This window comes from Eschrichtius robustus, chromosome 7 (assembly GCF_028021215.1).
Source record: "Eschrichtius robustus isolate mEscRob2 chromosome 7, mEscRob2.pri, whole genome shotgun sequence".
NCBI classification, from domain to species: domain Eukaryota; kingdom Metazoa; phylum Chordata; class Mammalia; order Artiodactyla; family Eschrichtiidae; genus Eschrichtius; species Eschrichtius robustus.
The window spans coordinates 109,703,938-109,725,407 of NC_090830.1; the positions used below are offsets into that span (position 1 = coordinate 109,703,938).

The window sequence follows — 21,470 nt, forward strand, 5'->3', positions numbered from 1 at the left end:
CTCAACAAACTATGAATAGAAGGGAAATTTCTCAATCTGATAAACGGTATCTAAGAAAAATCTATATAGTTACCAGTGAAATACTGAATGCTTAATGGCAAAATATTATACTTAATTGAAATACTGAATTTTTCCCCCCTAAGACTGGGAACAAGGCAAGGATGTGTGCTCTCACCATTTATATTCAACATTTGTATTAGAGGTTCTAGTCAGTGCAATCAGGCAAGGAAAATAATTTAGCCATCTAAATTAGAAAGGAAGAAGTAAAACTGTCTTTATTCTTAGACAACATATCCTGTATACGGAAAATCCTAAAGAATTCACACAGGTAGAGGAAAATAAACAAGATCTAAAAATCAAGTTCAGCAAGATAAAAGATCAATATATAAAATCAATTCTAAATACTAGCAAGGTACAATACAAAAATGAAATTAAAATAATTCCATTCACAATTGCATCGAAAAGAATAAAATACTTAGAATAAAGTTAATAAAAGAAGTGCTAAACTTGTACAATGAAGACTACAGAACATTGCTGAGAGAAATTAAAAATTAAATAAATGGGACGTAATCTATGCTCATGGATAGGAACAGTCAATATTATTGGGATGGCAATTTTCCCTAACTGATCTACAGATTCAATGTTCTCTGTTAAAATTCCAGCAGGCTTTATTGAGGAAATTTAACAAACTGACCCTAAAATTTACATGGAATGCAAACACCTAGGAGAGCCAAAACAATTTTGAAAAGGAAGAATGGAGTTGGAAGACTTACACTTCCCAATTGCAAAACTCATTATAAAACTTGTAATCAAGACAATGTAAAAAAAAAAAAAACATAGAGAATAGATTGGTGGTTACCAGAGGCAGGTGTGAGGGTGGCAAAATGGGTGAGGATGATCAAAAGGTACAAACTTACCTTATAAAATAAATGTCACGGGGATGTAATGTACATCATGGTGATTATAGTTAACGATACTGTATTGTACATTTGAAAGTTGCTAACAGAGTAGATCTTAAAAGTTCTCATCACAAGATAAAAGTATTTGTAACTATGTGAGGTGATTGATATTAACTGAACTTATCATGGTGATCATTTTGCAATAAATACGTATATCAAAAATAAAAGACAATGTAGTCCTAGTATAGTAGTCCAAGAACAGACATACAGATCAGTGGAAGAGACTTGAGTCCAGAAATAAACCCATTTGTGGTCAACTGATTTTTGACAAAAGTGTCAAGAGAATTCAGTAAGGAAAGGATAATCTTTTAAACAAACAATGCTGGGACAATTTGGTAGCCATATGCAAAAAGATGAATTTAGATTCTTACTTCTCACCATACTCAAAAATTAACTCCTAATGGATCTTATGCCCAAATGTAAGAGCAAAAACTACAAAACTTTTAAAAGAAAAAATAGGAAAAAAACTTTGTGATCCTGGGTTAGGCAAAGATATGATACCAAAAGCACAAAGAGTAGAATAAAAAATTGGTAAGTTGAACTTTATCAAAATTCAAAACATCTGAACTTCAAAAGATGCCATAAAGAAAATGATAAAATAAGCTATAGACTGGGAGAAAATATTTGCAAGTCATATGTTTGATAAAGATCTTGTATCCAGAATATATTTAAACCTCTTACAACTGAATAATATGATAACCCAATTAAAAAGACAAAAGATTTGAGTAGACATTTCACCAAAGAAGATGTAAGAATGGCTGATAAGCACATGAAAAGATGCTCAATATCACTTGTCATTAGGGAAGTGCTAATTAAAGCCATATTAATATACTACTTCAAAACCACTAAAATGGCTATAATCAAAAAAATAGACATTAACAAGTGTTTCCAAAGATGTAGAAAAACTGTAATCATCATTCATTCCTGGGGAAAATGTAAAATGGTACAGCTACTTTGAAAAGTAGTGCGGTAGTTTGTTTAAAAATAAACTTAAATTTACCATAGAAACTAGCGACTCCACTCCTCTCCCAGGTATCTTCCTAAGAGAAATGAAAGTATATATCCACACACAGACTTGTATATGAATATTTACAGCAGCATTACTTATCACAGTCAAAAAGTAGAAACAATCCAAATGTCTGTCATCTGGTGAATGGAAAAGCAAAATGCGAGATATATATGTATATAGATAGATATAGATATAGATATAGATATATCTCTATGTAGATATATATAGAGAGAGATATATACACACATATATATGAATATATATATATATATTCATACATTGGAATACTATTCAGCAATTAAAAGGAATGAACTACTTTTACATGCTACAAAATGGATACACCTCAAAAACATGCTAAGTGAAGGAAGTCAGATGCAAAAGACTACATATCGTATGATTCCAGTTATATGAAATGTCCACAAAAGACAAATCTATAAAGACAAAAAGCAGATTAGTGTCTCCTGGGACTGGGAATGGTTACAGAGACTGACTGAAAACTGGCATGAGGGATCTTTTTGGAGTTATGGAAATGTTCTAAAATTGGACTGTGGAGATGGTTGTACAAGTCTATAAACTTACTAAACAGCATGAGAGTATTATGTAGATGGGAGTATGTGGAGAAAGAATAGAGAAGATAAATGTGATGAAGGTGAGAAGCAGGCAGGGAGAGGGAAAGGAGAAAAGTAAGCAGGTAAAGAAACTATATATGTTTTCTCATCTTCTCTTCTCTTCCTCTTTCCCCCTCTTCTCCTTCCCTAAGCACCAAACTCTCTCCAACAAAAATAGAGTTCTCTAAAGCTATGGGCTATGATCTAGCCTCATAAACAATTGGAAGTGTGTCTGAACACGGTGGCTCAACCCTGTGTTTGGCCCTCACAAGACTATACCTGTTATATACACACAAATATACATAATAAAACTGTATAAATGGCTATACATAAATACATCATACATTTATCCACACAAACACAGACTAAAAGCTTAATAAATATTGAATTAATGAATGAATTAATAAAGCTGGGCTGCCAGAATCATCATCTCTAAGGGGCTAAGTTTTATAAGGTCATAATTTTGATTTTATGAAATTGCTCAGCAGACATCAGGCTCCAGGGAACTGATTCATATAACTAAAATCAAACAAGAATAATTGGTGAATGTATAGGTCAGGCATAGGTATAAATATATGACACTGATTCAGTAATTGATAACAGTGGCTTTTATTTGTTCTCAGAAGTGGGCAGATCAATTTGGGGAACACACCTAATTTGGGAAGCAATTCATAATGTAGTGTTCAATTAGAGATGCTGCATTATCTTCAGAAAATTTTTGTTAAGGATAGCCCTCTATAGAACAAACACCATCTCTCCGGAGCAGAATTGGATTAAATTTCTTATTCTACACTTCCAAGACTTGAGTCTCGGCTTCAAAATTCCCCCCTGCTCTTCCTTACTTTAGATTCACCAATGATTAATAGAAATGCAAATAATTACAATCATCACCTAGCATTAATCAAATATAGAGTTTACAATTTATGACATTTAAGGAAACATTTATATCTACAAAACATAGTTGTTAAAAATCTTGTATCAAGAAAGTCATTCTTTGACTTTGACATCCTAAAACTTTCTTAATCTTCACCTCTTGATACTGGGTATATTTTGCTTTCATGGTCTGTAGCCCACACTATTCACTGATTTTAAAGGAGAAAAAAGTTTAGATACTTTAAACTTTAAAAAAGTTTAGTCACTTTAAGTTTAGATACTCCAGGAGAAACAACCAAAGAAATATCTATTTTAGTTTTTCCAATGCCAGATTTGCTCTAGAGATAAAGTACTTGTTAACAGGATGTGGGTATATGGGAGGATTAGAGAACTGACCAGTTCTATTGTCCCCCCCTAAATGTGGATATGATAGTTCAACTATTCTGTCTGTCCAAAAAGATATGGTTACCAAAAAGAAAATGGATAAAAGATTGGAGAGACAAGTCCAAGCCAGGAGGATGATCAGATAATTTTTGAGGGGCAAGGGCCTAAATATACAACACAGAATCATTGTGAACAGAATACAATGGATATCTTAAGGGATATGATGCTAGCACAAGAAAAACTATCAGTAGTTGTAAAATGAATTAGAAGAATCAGCAAAATAAATCTTCAAACCCTAAAAGGTGTGTTTATTTGGGCAAACTACTTATTTGTCATATCAAAAAATAGAAACGCAATTTTTAAAATAAAAGCAAGGGGGTGAGGAAACAGACCAACTCTAGTCTTCTTGACTAGAGACTCAAAAACCATCTATATCTACCTTGATAGAAATGCTCACAGGAACATTACCAGATACTTTCTACCTTATTGAATTTTTAAATTCATAAATTTGGTTATTTTTCTATCTATTGCTATCTATATCCCTATCTATTTTCTTATCTATGACTGTGCCTTTTCTCCTCCTCAAAAATGATTCTTTGTTTTTGTTAATCCTTGAAGATGGATTGATGATGATGGGAATCAAGTGTTGTGTGGCTAAGGTGACTAAACAACATTTTAAAAATGTAATTAGCTCCGTCTCTAAACTGTTTAGCATAATTTGGGGGAAGGATGGAAAGGGGCAGACTCTCAGTTATTTGGAACAGACGTATATACAGAAAGATGCCTATACTCTCCCCACCTCCACCAAATCACGTCAGTTATACCAATTAAAGATTTATTTAATTTAATAAGCTCCCAAATTCAGAGATGCCACAAACCCTGAAGGAAGTATTCCCATCAGTCATTTGTAAGTAAGTTTTAATTGCTTTGGGCTTATCTACAACCAGCTGAGATTCTTTTACAAACCAATTTTATTTAGAAATATTTTAGAAAGAAAACAAACGCTTTAGGCACAGCATGTATTCTCTAGCTCATCAGAGGCCCTACCACTCCTTACTGTCTTACACTCACCCATTTTAAACATTACACCTAATTGGTCCCTCATGACAGGTATAATGCCCTGTTTGGGGAATGCATCGTTTGAATTGTTTGAAGAATATTTTGCTGTGTTTGGAGAAAAGAGCTAAGCTGGGTGGAGTCTGACACTGGAGCAGGGTAAGGTTAGGTGGGGTAGTCATGAGTAGACAACATAAAATACCAAAGAATGTCAAGGAGCATGAAATAGAAGATACGACGGGGAGGGATCAGTAAATGGCTTTGTCTACTACGTAATAATTTTGCCTCGTTCTAAGCTGATCACATCACTCTTGCTCTTGTCCTAGAATGTATGATACCTAGACTGGTTGGGAAGATGAAAAATCTCAGGCTACCCTAGTTATGCCCCCTGTAACCAAATTATCTTCAGTTCAGCACAAGTCTCCATTTGGTAGCTAACTCTCCCCCAATTTCCCCCACTCCAGGGAAGGAAGAGAGAGCTACATTCCAGTTAATGGCAAGTGATAGGAAAAAAGACACTTGTTCTTATAAGATCCTCATCACTTGCTACCTTATGAGAACTTCAAATTCTAGAGTGGAGTGCATAAATACACACATGTGCTTGTGTATGTGTACACTGCCCGCCCCCCCCCCCCCCACACACACGGTGCTCCAAACAAACATGGGTTAGCTACAGATATACATGGCCATGGACAAAAATATTATTATCAATTTGTAACAGTAATTGTAAGAGAATTCTTGGTTTTTTTGTTCTAAGGTTTAGCAAAATGTCTTTTTATTAGGAATCAGAATATTTTAAAATTTATACTATCCATAATTTTAACTATAACCCATAGTAGTTGACTCAATAATATTACAGACTCATGGAATCTACAGAATATCATATGTATCATACATACATGTATATCACTAGGAAAAATAGTGTGATTTAGGAACACTGTGTGTTCCATGGAACATTGTTCCATGAGATGATAATAGGTCTCTCTCTCTCTCTCTCTCCCACACACACACTCCCACACACACACAGTGCAATGATTAAACAGGACTGGCTACATAATTTGCAGGGCCCCATGCAAAATGAAAACATGGATCCCTTTATTTAAAAATTAAGATGGCGATAGCAGAGCATTAAACCAAGCATGGGTCTCTTCTAAGCATGAGCTCCTATGTGACTGCACAGGTTGCATGCCCCTGAGACCAACCCTGGTTAAATGATTTAAGAAATGCTGGGTTAAAAAAATGTTATACAGATTTTATTGCAACAGGACTTCTCAAGCCTTTTACATGCTAATGTGCATTATGAACCTTCAAGAAGTACATATACTGTAGACCAGTTCCCAAATATACTTGACCAAACTCTTTTGAATTATTATAAGGGTCATCTTGTAGGACCAGTGTTCTATGGAAGATTGTAAATTTCAGCTTAGGCTGAGCAGATAGGTTGTATCTGGTTTAATATCAATTTGTTAATCATAAGTCACATTTGGCATTTCCCCTCTATTTGGGATAAGGTAACTAGAGATAACTATAGACGCAAATGGTGGGCTTCACTAAATCTACTCTCCAACTGTTTGGTCTTTTACTATTTGGAAGGTCAACTCAGTGGTCAAACAACCCAAGTGTTTTCTGGGCCACTGTACTAGAGATGGTCTGAGCCATCTTATTTTTTACCCTTTATCTTGTCAATTCAGAGGAAACAACATCCTTACTTACCATTACCCAGCTCCCAAGAAATGTTGTACTTTTTACTGGCGCTGTACTTCAACAGACTCAGGGCACTAGAACTGTTCCAGGAGTTATTGGGATTACGACGCAGTGCATTTAGAGCAAATATCAGGTGGAGTCCAGAGCAATCAGCAAAGTTATAAAGTTTGTCTAGAGACCTGGCTGGGAAGAAGCAGAGAAAGGCTTGTAACTTTCAAATCAACATCCCAACAAAAGGAAAATATTAGCTACTACAAAAAGCCTTTCTATGAGCTTCCTGCTAATAGGAATTACACAGAGGCTTCCAAAAGGGACTATTACCTTTTGGTTCAGGGTACATTTCAAGGTGATTTTCAAAAGCAGCACACACAACTCCAGATAAAGTTTGCAAATTGACAACCAAATCTAGTCTATAGTATATTTTATCTGTTAACAAAAAATTGAATTGCTAACATTTAGAAATGGGAAGATATCACAAACTAGCTAGATTTATAGTTTTTCTCAAAAAATCAGAAAATCTGGCACTGCTGGATCTGTACTCCTTTATGAAATGATAGGAATAGTGTCAGGAGACAAGGCCAGGAAACAATGACTGGCTGGGGAGTCAGAAAATAGCTCAACCTAGCAGCACTTCCAAAACAAATCTCACTCAATTTCACATTTCTAATATTTCTGAGAATGGAAATACCACAACTACTAATAGAAATATGTTCATTGTTAGGTTGATCCCAGATACCATGAATGCTATTTACCATATGTCCCATATCCATCCCATTCCTTCACTCCTATTGCCACCATTCTGGTTCTGGCTCTCATTTCCATTTGCATGAATTATTACAAGAATGTACTTGCCTGTCTGCCTCTAGATTCTTCCCAGATTGCCAGATTCATCTTTTCCCAATCAATTTCATTAGTTTCACTTATTCCTCAAAACCTTAGTGGATTTGCAAGACCTTTGTTTTCTTTAGTTCAAGGCCCCTACAACTCAACTATAATTTTTCCCCAACTTCAGGTCACTCTATTACTGTCAAAGAATTCTTTGCAGGTGTTATCCAGTTCTATTTATTATAGAATCCCCTGCCCCACTGGCCTTTGTTCTGATTATTCTCATTCGTCACGCCTTTTCTTTCTCTTTTAAACATATCCAGATTTTACTCGTCCTTTTATACAGTGTTTCACAAAATATGGATGACATGATTTTAAGTGGTATACAGATTGAAAAAAATTTTTAGGTTAATAATTATGTACAGGAGTTCACATTATCTTAGTACTCATTATCCAAGTCCCTAGAGCAGGGTTTCTCAAATGGGATTCTGTGGAACACCATGTGGGGCTCTATAAATATCATTAGGGGGTTCTGCAAAAGATGACGCAGAGTGACCAAGGTGTCTCATAGCAGCAGTTATAGGTCTTTTAGTCCTACAAAGCAGGACCATGATCATTTGGTTGAATCCATTATCAGTTTTTGAAGTGGGATACAGGGTTGCTGCCATTTTTATCTCCATACATGTACAAGAAAGTGTTTTTTAAGAAGCATCAAGAAAAAGGATGGAAGTTGTCTCATTTTAGTTGAAAATAAAATCCATGGGAACTTATCTCACATTAAACCCAGAATCAAGTAACTAAGCAACAACAAACAGCATAGTTCCACATTAAAGAAATAAACTTAATTATTAAAAGAAAAGGAAATAAACTTAATTATTTATTTTTATTTCCAAAATAGCAATTAAAATTAAAATGCATTTTTAGGCCTATTAAAATGATCATGAAACCAACACATGTGTATACTGATCTTATAATTATCTACATAATCTGACCATGCCACTCAGTAAGAAAATGGTTTCTTCCAAAGTCTCATAGAAAATGTTTTCTTAGGCTATAATTTTATTCCTATTGCTTTGACATATAGTTTTAGTAACTTTACTATTCAATACTGTAAATTTATTTTCATATTGAAAACCACATTAACATAAATTCATAAACCTTATTTAAATAACCTAACAAGCCTATCTTCAGAAAAATTATATCCCGTTTTGGCTTAAACCAGTTACTTAACAAAAACATACTATGTTTGCCTTATAATTTTTCAAATTCATAAAAAGGAAAAAAGGGATTAATTTCAAGAATGAAAGTTAATTACTTTTTCTTTTCTAGAAAGGTTGTCTAAAAGGTCATTTTCGGTTTTAAATAGGAAGGAAAAAAAACTAAGCTTACAGCTTACCATATATCACGTACCATACCTCAACAGCATTTATATGATAGAAATCTGTGATAATGTTTTAGCCTTACTTGGGTAAGGCACCAAAAAATCAAGTAGAACATTTTAAAAAGAAAAATTGAAGTTTATTCTATCCATACCACTGACCTTTTTGGGGGAACCTACAAAAGAATAGGCTAAAATGTCAGCCAAACTAAACAGATTCTCAGGAAAATATCACTCTATTTAAAAGAGCATTGGCAATTATTATTGGATTATAATAGCTACAACTAAATGATTACACTGACATACCATGAGCTTTATATATAATTTTTATCCAGAAGTTCCCTGAGACTTGAGAATATTTCAAGTGTTTCTCTGATACAAAGTTTGAGAAGGCTGTCCTAGAGTTAAAGGATGCATAGGAAAATAAAAGTAATCCTAACACTAAAATATTCACTGTTGAGCTGAGAACTGACTTAAACATTCCTTCCACTTGGCAATATCCTCACTAATCAAAGCAATGATGTTTTCAGTTTCTCCAATATAAGGCAAACTCAGTACAAATCTGTTGGAAAGCCAAGTTGCAAATGTGAGAAAAAGACACAGGGTTTCGTGAGATCAGTGAAAATAATGTTTGATAATTGCTTAAATCACATGCAAATCCACTAATAAGTAAGGATCTAGAAGAATTTTATCAGTTAACTGAACAAGAGAAACCTCACAAGAGTGACAATAAAACAGGTTGCTCAAAAAATAATTTTATTAAAAGATCATATGAGGTCTACTTTGATGTTTTTTAATACTTACGACTGTGCCACAAAAGTTAAATTATTTTATCAGAAAAATACTCAATATTCAATTAAATATCATTTAGTTCATTCAAATTGTTCATAGCTGCAATAACAGCTTATAATTTAAGTATAAAATGAAATACACTTATTTTCATAATTTTTAGTTTTATTTATAAACTAAAACCCTAATCAGACTTTTGCATCAAAATTTCATATGAATGATATTCTTTTTAGGTAGATTAATCGCCTTTAAGTGGCCTTTTTCTAGACCTAATTGTCTCCATATGATGAGGATTATCTCTGTTTGTTTCATATGTAATAGAAAAACATACATCAAACACAAAAGCACATCAAACCTGTGATTTTATGGATTTGATGGTTTAAGACAAGGAAAATGGTATTTACCAAAAAAGTGTCAGTATAAAGAAAAATGTGGAAAAATAACAATATAGACAGTTTGTTAATATGGCAAAAATTGAGAACTAGAGAGCTAGAAGTTTGGGAAATACTTTGTGAAGGATAAGTTTAAGTCCCGCCTCCTCCATGAAGTCATTCCTCAGTGAACCCACCAATCCACCTACAGTGACCTCAGCCTTCTTTAAACTCAGGGTTTACACCATTTGTTGGCATCTGAGCGCCTGTGACATTGTCTTACCTTGGGATTACCTCTTGATTTAGTCACTTCTCCAGAGTGAATGGCATGTTTACCCAGTTAAACTGTCAAGTTCCTTAGGGCTGGTACTGTATCTCATTATATCCTTCACAGCATCTATCAGAGAACAATTTCCTGCCTTAAAATCATGCTTAGGAGTTCACACAGCCCAAATACTGTTTGTTGCATAAAAATGGTCTAGTAAGAAACTGAAAGTTCCCAATGAAAGATATGTATAATAATTATTATTGCTAGTTCAAGAAATATACCCTGAAGTTTATTTTTAAATGACATATATTTGAATACAGAGCATTCAGTAGATGCTCAACAAATGTAATCTTCCTTGTAACATCTCCTGTCAGGTTCCATCCAAGCAAGCAGATACTTAAAGATGACTTCTACTCTCTCCACCAGAGGGTGCCAATGCCTTTATATCCTATAGTCAGGTTGTCTTGGCATCTCATAGGAACAGAATTTTAAGGAGTCTTGTCTAGCAGGCAATTAAAGATGAGGAGCTGGAGTCTTAGAGAGATGGAAAAGAGAGGCTTGGGAGTCATCTATATAGTGCTGAGAAAGTTGATGCTGTGAAACTTCTTGAGAGTTTTGAAGGACAAAATGGCAGGACAAAACCTTAAGAAGTGTCCACATATAAAGGTCAGGAAGAAGGAAAAAAAGGGGGGGACAGAGAATAAGGAGGAGAACCAGAAATGTAGAATTAAGGGACCCAAAAGAAGACAGTTTCAAGGAGGTGCTGGTCAATTACAGTAGATGTTGGTGAGAAATTGAGGAGAAAAAGGAGAAAGAAGAAGTAAACTTATTATGGTTAATCAAAAAATGAGATTAGACTCTAGATTTAGGTTGGGGTGTGAACTTAAAGAATGAATGGTAGAGAAAAAAGAATAGACTCTGGTACACTGAACTTACTTCTTGAAGTTCTGTGGCAACAAAAGGAAGAAAAGAAACAAAATAATGACTAGAGTAGTACCAGAGATAGGTTAAAGTAAAAAAATCAAGAACCAAGACTGCAATCTGTCAAAAACCATTTTTTCAATGAGGCTAATCTCAGCTCTATATTACAAATGGATAAGGTCAATGAAGTCACACTAAGATATAAATGATGGTCATTTTTCTCAGTTTCCTCAGCACTTGGCACTTTAAAAACAAAACAGACAAACAACAATCCAAAGAACAAAAAATAGGGCTCCCATTAATCTAAGCAACGAGATGGCTGGAATTTCAAGTAGGATTCATTCATTTATTCAACAAATATTTACTGAGTACCTACTATATGCCAGGAAATATTATAGTCTCCAGGGTTATAGCCATGAACAAAACAGAAAATAGGTCCTTGCGCCACGGAGTTTACCTCTAATGTGGCTGTAGTGGGGGTTGATGGAGTCTGTAAAGCAGGGTAGGGGATAGTAGAACCACTGGGGGTGGTATGTTATTTTAAATAAGCCTCATTGATAAGATTAACATTTGAGCAGAGACCCAACGGAGGTTAGGGAGCAAGTCAAGGGGATAACTACGGAAAGAATTCCAGGCAGAGGGTATAGTAAAGGCAAAGGCCTGAGACAGGTAAGAGACTGATGATTGTGAAGAAGAGCAATGGGGCCAGTATGGCTGCCCCAGAATGAACATAAGGGAGAGAAATAGGAGATGAGGTCAGAGTGGCAGCAGGGTCAGATTGTGTAGGGCCTTACTGGCCATTGTAAGGACCTTGGCTCTTATCTTAAATGACACAGAAAACCACTGGATGGTTTTGAACATGACCAGATTCACATTTCAAAAGCATCACCCTGGCTGCTGAGCCAAAAAGAGACTACAGGGTGAATAGAGGGCAAAGGTGAGAGCGAGGAAAGTAGCTGGGCATCTATAGTGATAATTCAGGCTAGAGATCATAGTGGCTTGGACCTGGGTGGTAGCAGCAGAATGGTGGAAGTGGTTGGATTCCTGGGATGTTTTAAAGGTAGAAGATTTACTGAAGATTGGATATGGGGTCTGAGGGGAAAAAAATAGTCAAGGAAAACTCAAGCTTTTGACTTGAGCAACAGAAAGATGAAACTGACATTTAAGAAAGAAGTGTAGAAGATTGGGAGATGGAAGGAGAGGAAGGCAAAGATCAGAATTTTGGTTTTGGCTACATTAAGTTTGAGATGCCTAACTGACACATAAGTAAAGAATTTGAGTGATCAGAATATACAAATCCAGAGTTAAGGGGAGAAGTTTTGACTGAAGATATAAATCCGGTTAAGCAAAACATTTTGAAAGGTTGGGAGACACACAGAGCTACAAAGGAGGGAGAGTGGAACTGTCATAGGGATTTTCTGATTTCCAGATAACCACTGTCCTCAAAGCAGCGTATCCCAGCCCCTGTTAATTTTACAGGAACAATTAACATTTTCTTAATCTTATGTAAAGTGCTGTCTGAACAAATCTTATAGAGGTGGCCTCATCCCTCACCTTCCTAACTGATAGCCACCTCTAAACTCCTCTTCTATAGAAATTACGGAGGCACAAATGTCACCTGGGAATTAAATAGTGACTTGCTAAGTGATTTTGGCTTCCAATGTGTGCTTCTCCAGAATTCTGTCAAGATGAGGCATTAAAGTCTCTTCAGAACTCAATACCTAGGAAAGCATCCCAAGTATTAACTCTACCCCAAACAGGCCCCTTTCCATTAAGTGCTTTTTTTCTTTGGAGGGGTTGGGTGGGGCAGGAGGCAGCTGCCTCAGAGGATGTCAAAGTATCACCTGAGCTCTGCTCAAGTATGTCCCATTTCTACATTTTGTTTTTCATGAGATTTGATAATCTGTTCATATTTTCATGTGCTCACAATTAGAATAAGCTGACAGTACGCTGTTGAACTCAGCACCCATCTCCCCTTTTGAAGTTCAGTACTGTCCTCTAAGAGCTAAGAGTAAGAAACACATGTGTAAATCCTTAGCCACACAGAAAAAGCACTCTCCCTTCACATGAAGTTTTCAAAAGAACAAATAGTTACCAAGGGGTATTTTTGTCCTTTTTGCCAATTTAGAAATGAATAAGATTGGACTGAGTCCTTAAAACAAGTAAACTATTTTTTCTGCCTGATACTTGCTCAGACTTGGCCAAAACGTTTCTCAAACACTAGTGTGATGAACTTTGGGTCATGTTAGAACTCCTCACCATTCCTTGACAAACCAAATTATTCCATGGCTATTGTTGCTCTAAGCTTTTTATCTCTGCCTGGAATATCCTTTCTCCTCTTTTCTTCATTCTTCATAGCTTAGGCCTATGGCCTTCTCTGTGAGGTTTTCCCTGATTCTCCAAGGTAGAGACATTGGCGCTCCCTCCTCTCATCTCTCCCAGCTCTTTATTGGCTCCTGCTACAGCAATAGACAACCATGCTATCATTGTTCAGCTCTGCGTCCCTCTCTAAAGGCAGACTGGAGCATTTGCCAAAGAGAAGGTACCATGTCTGCTTTTTTAGCATCCATTTCAATATCCAATACACAATAAGCCTTAATAAATGTCTGACTCCTACAGGTGTTATTTAGGCCCATTCAATACCACTTGCAATCTGTCTGCACCCTATATATAACCCAACCTGAATTACCATTATTCATTGTAGCAAATTCCCTCGAGATTATGTCTATTACTACATGCTGTTAAATGCATTCAAATACTCTACTTATTGCCTTAAGTGTTCATTTTGGAATGAATAATATTGGGGAGTCATATGTGACTATTCAATAGAAACTGGAAGAACAGAGGAATTTCTAGTGGAAGCTAGGCAGACAGATCCTGAAGGAAATGACAGCTGGAGGCTGTTGTCTGCTGACTTTACTTCCCACCACTGGGCAGCAAGTATTTCTTTGAAGGGAAATCTGAGCAATACATCTCTGTATCTATCACAAATAAGGAAAGAACAGAAAGCTAATGGCTAGGATTGCCAGATTTAGCAAATACAAATACAAATAATGCTACTGCATTAATACAAGTATGACCCATAATATTTGGGACATACTTATGCTAAAAATTATTCATTGTTTATTTGAAATTCAAATTTAATTGGAGGTCCTGTATTTTATCTGACAACTCTACTAAGGGCTGAGTCTTAGAGTAGAGCCACAGTTGTCAGGAGAGAAGTAAGTGGAATTGTCAAGAAGAGATAAGAGAAAGTCATAGAATGATCCAAGAATCAAGATGAAAGAATAGCAATGAGATCCAACGAAGAAGGTGATTTTCAAAATAATAAGGTAATATAATATCGAATCTTGAAAAGTAGAGAAGATACATAAAGGAAGATAAAGACTGAGAATTACTGCAGTGACTCCCAGACCAGAGATTTAAAAAGCTTCAAAAAGGAATGGACCCCAGTATCAAATGACACAGACATGCAGAGCACAGCTAAAATATTTGGGGGGAAGAGGGGTGAGTGAGACATGTCTAATTAGCTGTGGTACGGCATGCCTTGCCACAAGATGGCACTCATAGTTCCTCTTTTTCTGAGCTTCTATCAATAAACATTTTGCAAAATTTTTATTGTCATAGAAAAAAGAGAATATCTTATGTTTCAAAACTTACATATAACCTTCTGTTTCATGTTCTATTATTTTTCCACAGCTTATCATTGTTTTTCCCTTTAGAATATGAAGACATAATAAATGCTAGAATTGAGTGGGGGTGGGGGAGGCATTAGAACCTGGAGGAAGGAACAAATGTCATGCTATAGCAGATACTCAGTACAAAGCCTTAACAAAAGGACTGGCCATCAAACGAAGACTGATGAGCTTCAAGAAAACTAATACAGATAGAAATGGAAGCCAGATTGCTTAGTGTTGAGGACCGATAACGTGCTGAGAAAGTAGAGACTATGTGTTTAGCACATCTGCTGGGAAACATAGGATGGAAGACAGGTGGACTTTTCCTTATAGGTAATTACTTCCCAAATCAGAGTTTGTTTGCCTTATTCATAAGTTTCAAATACTTGACCGAAATATCTATTAAATAGCAGTTGACCTCATATAATAATATCTCTACAAAAAAATGCATTTGTGTTGCAGAGATACATCTACTTAACTAAATAACCCCTTTAGGCCCCCAATATTATAGCACTTATTTCTTTTCAAAATAACTTCATATCTATTTGTCATATTATATTGCCCACAGAGTGAATGTTTGAATGGAGGCCTAGAGAGATCACAAGATTTGACTAACGTTGCACAGAAACAGAACCATGGGCCAGTTTTCCGATGCCTAATTCTGTACCCCTTCTATTGAATTATTCTTCCTGTCACTCAATTTCTATTTCAAGTTTTCCACTTATCTAATTTTATTTTTCTGGCATGCATAAAATGAAAATGGCTCTTTGAAATTACCCTGTTTTGAATATTTCCCATGCTATACCAGATATGTAACAGTTAAAAATTACCTATCTTCAGAATAGTATGGGAAAATATGTTCATTATCATCTCTGATTTTTTACAAAACTGAGTATAACCTTGAGCTGAACTTTAAAGAAGAACTTATAAATTAATGTACCATTGAAGAGGTAAAATCCTGTGCCTGTTCGTTCAGGCGTATACTTTTGCTAGAATACAGTCCTACCAAACAATCCAAAACAGTTTTCCTTTCAGCCAATAAACCAATCATTAGCTATTTGTTTTTATCTTTTTCTGATCATCAAAGTGAAAACATTATTTGTATCTAAATCTGTTTGAACCCTTTAGACATAAAGAGTGAAATGAAGACAACTTTAGCTTTGTTTCTACCATTCACCTCCCCCACCTCAAACATAAAAAAGGGTGGAGGGGCTTCTATAGCTAGTTCACCAATAATTCCATATAAGCCAAACAAAAGAAAACTTCAAACTTGCTTTGTGGCTAGGTCTCCATGGAGGAACAGCCTTCTTATTGAGTTGGAAAGAATAAAGGGTATTTTTGAATTCACAAGTGTCTGAAAACATCATGTCTGCAAAGTGTGGTTGGCATTTTTATGCATTTAAAAGAGTCCAATGAAGCCCAGCTCCTTACAAATTCCTACAAATAATGAAGAATGGGAAATGGTTTCTGCCACTCGGGGGTCAGAGTGGTGGTATTGCTCCAACCAACTGTACAAAGGAGACCTGTCATTTATAGATAGCTCCAAACTCTTGCATTAGCAAGAACACCATGAAGACTGGCTCTTACCCAAAGAGTTTACTCAGAGAGACATTTAATATGGAGTAAATACAGCCTCAAAGAGAACAGCTTTGAAGAAGGGCTTTGCAAAGGTCGGAAGAAGATGAAATGAGGAATGTTGTTACTTAGTGCCTGTATTAAACAAATGCTTGCCTTAGCTCTTCTCCAGCACATCTCAAAATGTGGCAAAGTAATAATGACATGCTCACTTCACAGACAAAAAAATAACTTGGAATGGGAAATTTTTCGTTAGGATGGGCCCTCAAGCCACTGGGTTGTTCTCAAAGTGTGTGAATGTTCTATTTCCATCAGCCTGGAGACTCTTCCTCTCTCAGGGGCATATCTACTGCTCCACGAACAGCCCAGGATAGTTTGGAAGTCAGATGTTCTCCCCAGTTAAGTTTGGTAACCCTATTTTCCCTAATCCTTATACCATGTCCTATCTCCTCAGGCCTTTGCTTTAGGAAGAAAGTAACCCATCACTGCTACCATTATAGCAGACAGCACTCTAGGTGTTAACTATTTTGGAGTCACAGGCACTTTCTATTATAAAATCAACTGGCTAGTGGTATTCAATAAAATTTTTAGTTATCCATAACATCACTCCCTACAACCGATTTTTTTCCTGCTGCTATTCATCTCTAGTCTTTGTATATATAAATGCATTCATCCATTTGACAAATATTGCTGAGTACCTGTTATGTGCCAGATATTGTTCTAGACAATGGGTTTATAGCAATCATTAAGACAGACAAGGTCCCTGCTTTCAGGGACCTATACTCTAAATAAGTAGGAAAGGAAGAGTGGGAGTGAGGAGGTGATAGGCAATAATAAACAAGATAAATTCGGATGGTGGTAAGTCCTATGAAGAAAAGAAATCAGGTTAATGTAATGGAGACTGGGTGAAAAACTATTTTGTTTGAGTAGTCAGAGACTGCTGCCCTGAGGTGAGGTGCTGAAGTGTCACACTGCTAAACCATGAGGAAGTTATATGTGAGAGATCTCAAGAATTGTAAAGTTTTTTTTAACTCCTAAGTATTTTTGTGTGTTTTTCCTAAGATCAAGGACAATTATGAAGGTATAATTATCAAAATCAGGAAATTTTCACTAAAATAACCAATAATAATCAAAATCAGAAAATAACATTAACAAAAATTAGATAACAACATTATTATCCAATTTATAGACCTAAATTTTGCTAATGACCCCCCAAAAATGTCCCTTATAGAAATTTTATTGATCCAGCCCAGGATCACAGATTTCATTTAATTTTCACATCTCTTTAGTTTCCTTTAATCTGGAACTGTTCCCCATCTTTTCTTTGTCTTTCACAACATTGACATTTTTAAAACTACTGGCCATTTGTTTTGTAGTATTTAAATTGGGTTTATCTGATGTTTCCTTGAGATTAGATTCATGTAATACAGGTTATAAAAAGTTTGTCCTTTCAATGTAGAATATCAGTTGTTTCGTTGCTAATATGCAAGGCGGATGGGATGAAAAAATGTATCTTTTGCTAGGGAGAGATCAATGTATGTTCATCCTTCAGATGGCAGCAAAAATGTCAATTCTAAAAATAGAAGTATAATGTGGACAAATCCTATGAATTAGATGCAAATGCAGGAAGGCTTTCCTTACTTGTTCAAAATCCTGAATACAAAGCTTTAGGAAAATCTCAAGAGTCACCAAAAAATTAAGGAAGAATGAGATGGAAAACAGAATGTGAGTTATTAATAAGAACAAAAATACGTTTACAAACTTCAAACAAATAAAAATAACTGTGACTGAATATAAATCTATACAGTTTAAATAAAATAGACTAAATACTTAGGTAAATAAATAAGTGCTTTTACACAGGTAATGTGAAAAGGAATTGTTAAGCATTTATGAAACTGAAATTTGTGTAGACCACCCAGTGGCAATCGCAAAGTCTCCGCTGTAGTGTAGCTTTCCTTCAATTGTAGTGTAGTATAGTTTATTTTGCCACAAATACTAACTAAAAGCAAACAAACAAGAAAGGTGCGGTGGGGTAGTTTGTCACTAGAAATGATGGAGAAGGAAAAGACTGGAAAATCCAAAGTCTGTATAGAAAATATAAGGAATGAGAGTGGTAGAGACTGAGCAAGAAGTACTGTCACATGAATTGAGCTATTAGACCGCTGCATCATAAGGGCCTTGAGGGCATCGACTAGGATTGTTCTCTGGTTATAGTTCTCTTTATCAATGCCTATCTTAAAATATGGTATCCAGAAATTAAATTAAAACTCTGTATATGACCTAGCACATACAACAGGACTGCTGCTTCCCTTTTTATTTCTACACCTCTATTCTATTAGTGCCTAAATTACCATCGAACCTAATCTGTGAAATTTTAGAGATGAAGCAGAACCAAGACTGTCATTTAGTTCAGTTTTCTCAGTTTTCAAATGAGAAGAATGAAGTGATTAAAGTTAACTGACTTGCCCAAAATTATCCAACAGTAATACTACTAGTGAGCAAACAGTTCAGGTTTGGAACCCCAGAAGACATCATGAAGAAGCCACTACCAAAATAACACCACCCAGGGAGCACAGGGAACAAAGCACTGGACTTGGAGTCAGAAAACTTGTATTTGAATCCCTGCCTCCTACTTTCTATGAGACCATGGGCAATCACTACAACTATCTGTAAAAATGGAATGATAAGACCTGCCACATAAAAATGTCACATATACTCAATGCAAAAAAAGGTTTGTAAAAAACATTAAATATTAAAGCTATTGGGATGTATTATTATAATGATGATCTCATAGTCACAATTTGGTTAAAAAGATGTAATGTTTTTCAAGTAAGTAGGTGGTTATGGGGATATCCCTAATCCCCATGCTTCAGGAAAGATGTTGCATACATTTAAATCTGACTTTAAAGAATCCTAATTTTTAAACTTCTGATTATGTAAAATTTCAAACATATACAAAGTGAATAGAATATAACAAATCCCCATGTATCTTTCACACAGCATCAATATCTTTAAAATTCTGCCATTCTTTTTTTTTTTTACTGTGGTAATATACACAAGACATAAAATTTACCATTTTAACCATTTTTAAGTGAACAGTTCAGTGGCAATAAGTACATTCACATGTTGTGTCTGCCATTCTTATGTCACCTAAACCTGCACCTACTCCCCACCTATTCACTCCATGATATGAGAATCTCACGTTTTAAATCAGACATCTAACACTTCAATTTCCGTCCAAATTCACATGCAATTTTTTTGCTCTAATCCTCAGTTCCCCTTCATGAGTATCATAACACCTCTCTCTCAAAGTTGCTGTGAAGTTTAAAGGATGCACTGTACTATTACATAGCAGGCACTCAATAACTTAGTTCACTTGCCCACACCATTCATACGGTATGACTGATCCTAGCGATGCTGTACTGCTAACACAATGGATTCCATTTCACATATGTGATAACTCTCAAGTTTTATTTGGAATATTTTCTTGATATTTCTTCATTGTTCCCTTGTACCCTGTCTAGGTGGGATATATAAACCTAATTGAGTTTCCAATATGATAACTGTTTCTGTAGAAAAGTGATGAAGAAGTTCTTTATATCTTGGTGATAGTATTTAATTATAAGAGTAATAAAATAAGCTCCAGTAGCCTAAATGAGGAGTTTCTCAACTCAGTGCAGTAACTTATTCAAGTGTATTGATGAGAAAATCAAAAACACCTTTGCTTTCCCTTTAATGACTGAGTCACTGTGGAAGACACAGGAAAGCGTTGACTCCCATTTTCTGGGTCACAGCTGTGACTAGGCTCTCTCATCTCTGACAGGTTCTTCTCAGCCTCACTTTATCTTTCTGCATACTAAATGGGGAGATATTCTAAGAACTACTTCTCAGCCTTGAGTTCTTTTACAAGCTCCAACAGATGACTCATTTACATGGCTTCAGTCTACAGCTCTATATGAGCCGCTCTAAAATGAACATCTCTGGCCCACAATTCTCTGACTCCAAGAATCTTCTGAACTCATCATCATCCCCCACCCCCCAAACTCTTTTTTCCCTCCCAGAAATCCTGTTTCTGTCAATGGTACCATCACTCTCCTGGTCATCCTGTCTTAAACAAAAGCCTCATCCTTCCATTTTTTAGTTGCTCTTGATCAATGCCTATCTTAAAATATGGTATCCAGAAATTAAATTAAAACTCTGTATATGACCTAGCACTAAATTAAAACTCTGTATATGACCTATCTTTTAGTTGCTCCACACTTTTCTCAACTCCACTAATTGGAAACATTACAACTTCACAACCTAATTAATGCAATAGCTCATGTGGTCAATCATATATGATTTCTAGCACATAATGCTTAATCAAGAAATCAGAATTCTGAACTCTTCTAGAAATCAATCATGCTTCAGCAACCCTTCAACTAACACTTAGGAGAGTTTAAAAAGACATAAATCCTTTTTCTGAGCCAGATAAAACAAAGTTCTCTTTATTGGTAAAGCATGTTATTTTATAACTAGGTCTGAATAATGCAAACATCTGATAATCTTCAGAGAAATCACACTAACAAAATCTGAGTGCAATCTGGGCACTCTTAAATACAGCTCACATTTCCCTAATTTTACAGTCTCTACATAAAAACCTATATTCCCATTATTACATTTAGAGAGCCCTTCAAAGGTGCCATAAAGTTCCAGTCTTGATAATCTCCAATTAGCGTCCTAGTTACATAGCTCTGAAGTTCCAGTTTACTAGCTTAACATGTAAGCTAGAGCTTATCTTAAGTGAAAGCATTTATCTCTAATGACTGGTTTCCATTCCAAGCCCCCAGCTATACAAAACAGCTAACTTCCAGATTTTAGTTTTCTACTTAGTTTTTCTCAGGCAGTTTAGTACAGTCCAAACATCCACCTTCCCAGGTGGATCTTCTATCAGAGAATACCCCAATTGACATTCACTCACTGGTGCTCTGGGGCTCAAAGTTTTTATAATATGCATGCACAGATACAATTACAAATGCACATTATAGTCCCATTTGTTTAGTAAAGTCTTAGACATAACCTTAGTGTCTATTC

At 35.6% G+C, this 21,470-nt stretch overlaps 1 protein-coding gene across 3 annotated transcripts in view; it reads right to left on the minus strand.

The window, feature by feature from the left end:
* The window catches only part of HPSE2 (heparanase 2 (inactive)), a 626,583-nt gene that overhangs the window by 257,795 nt on the left and 347,318 nt on the right, over positions 1–21,470 (minus strand). Inside the window, exon 4 of one of the 3 annotated variants that reach the window (XM_068549003.1) lies at positions 6,603–6,776. The exons of the other annotated variants lie outside the window; for them this stretch is intronic. Within the exon in view, the coding sequence (XP_068405104.1) occupies positions 6,603–6,776 (174 nt within the window). The remainder of the gene's footprint in view (positions 1–6,602; positions 6,777–21,470) is intronic. 3 annotated transcript variants of the gene reach the window in all.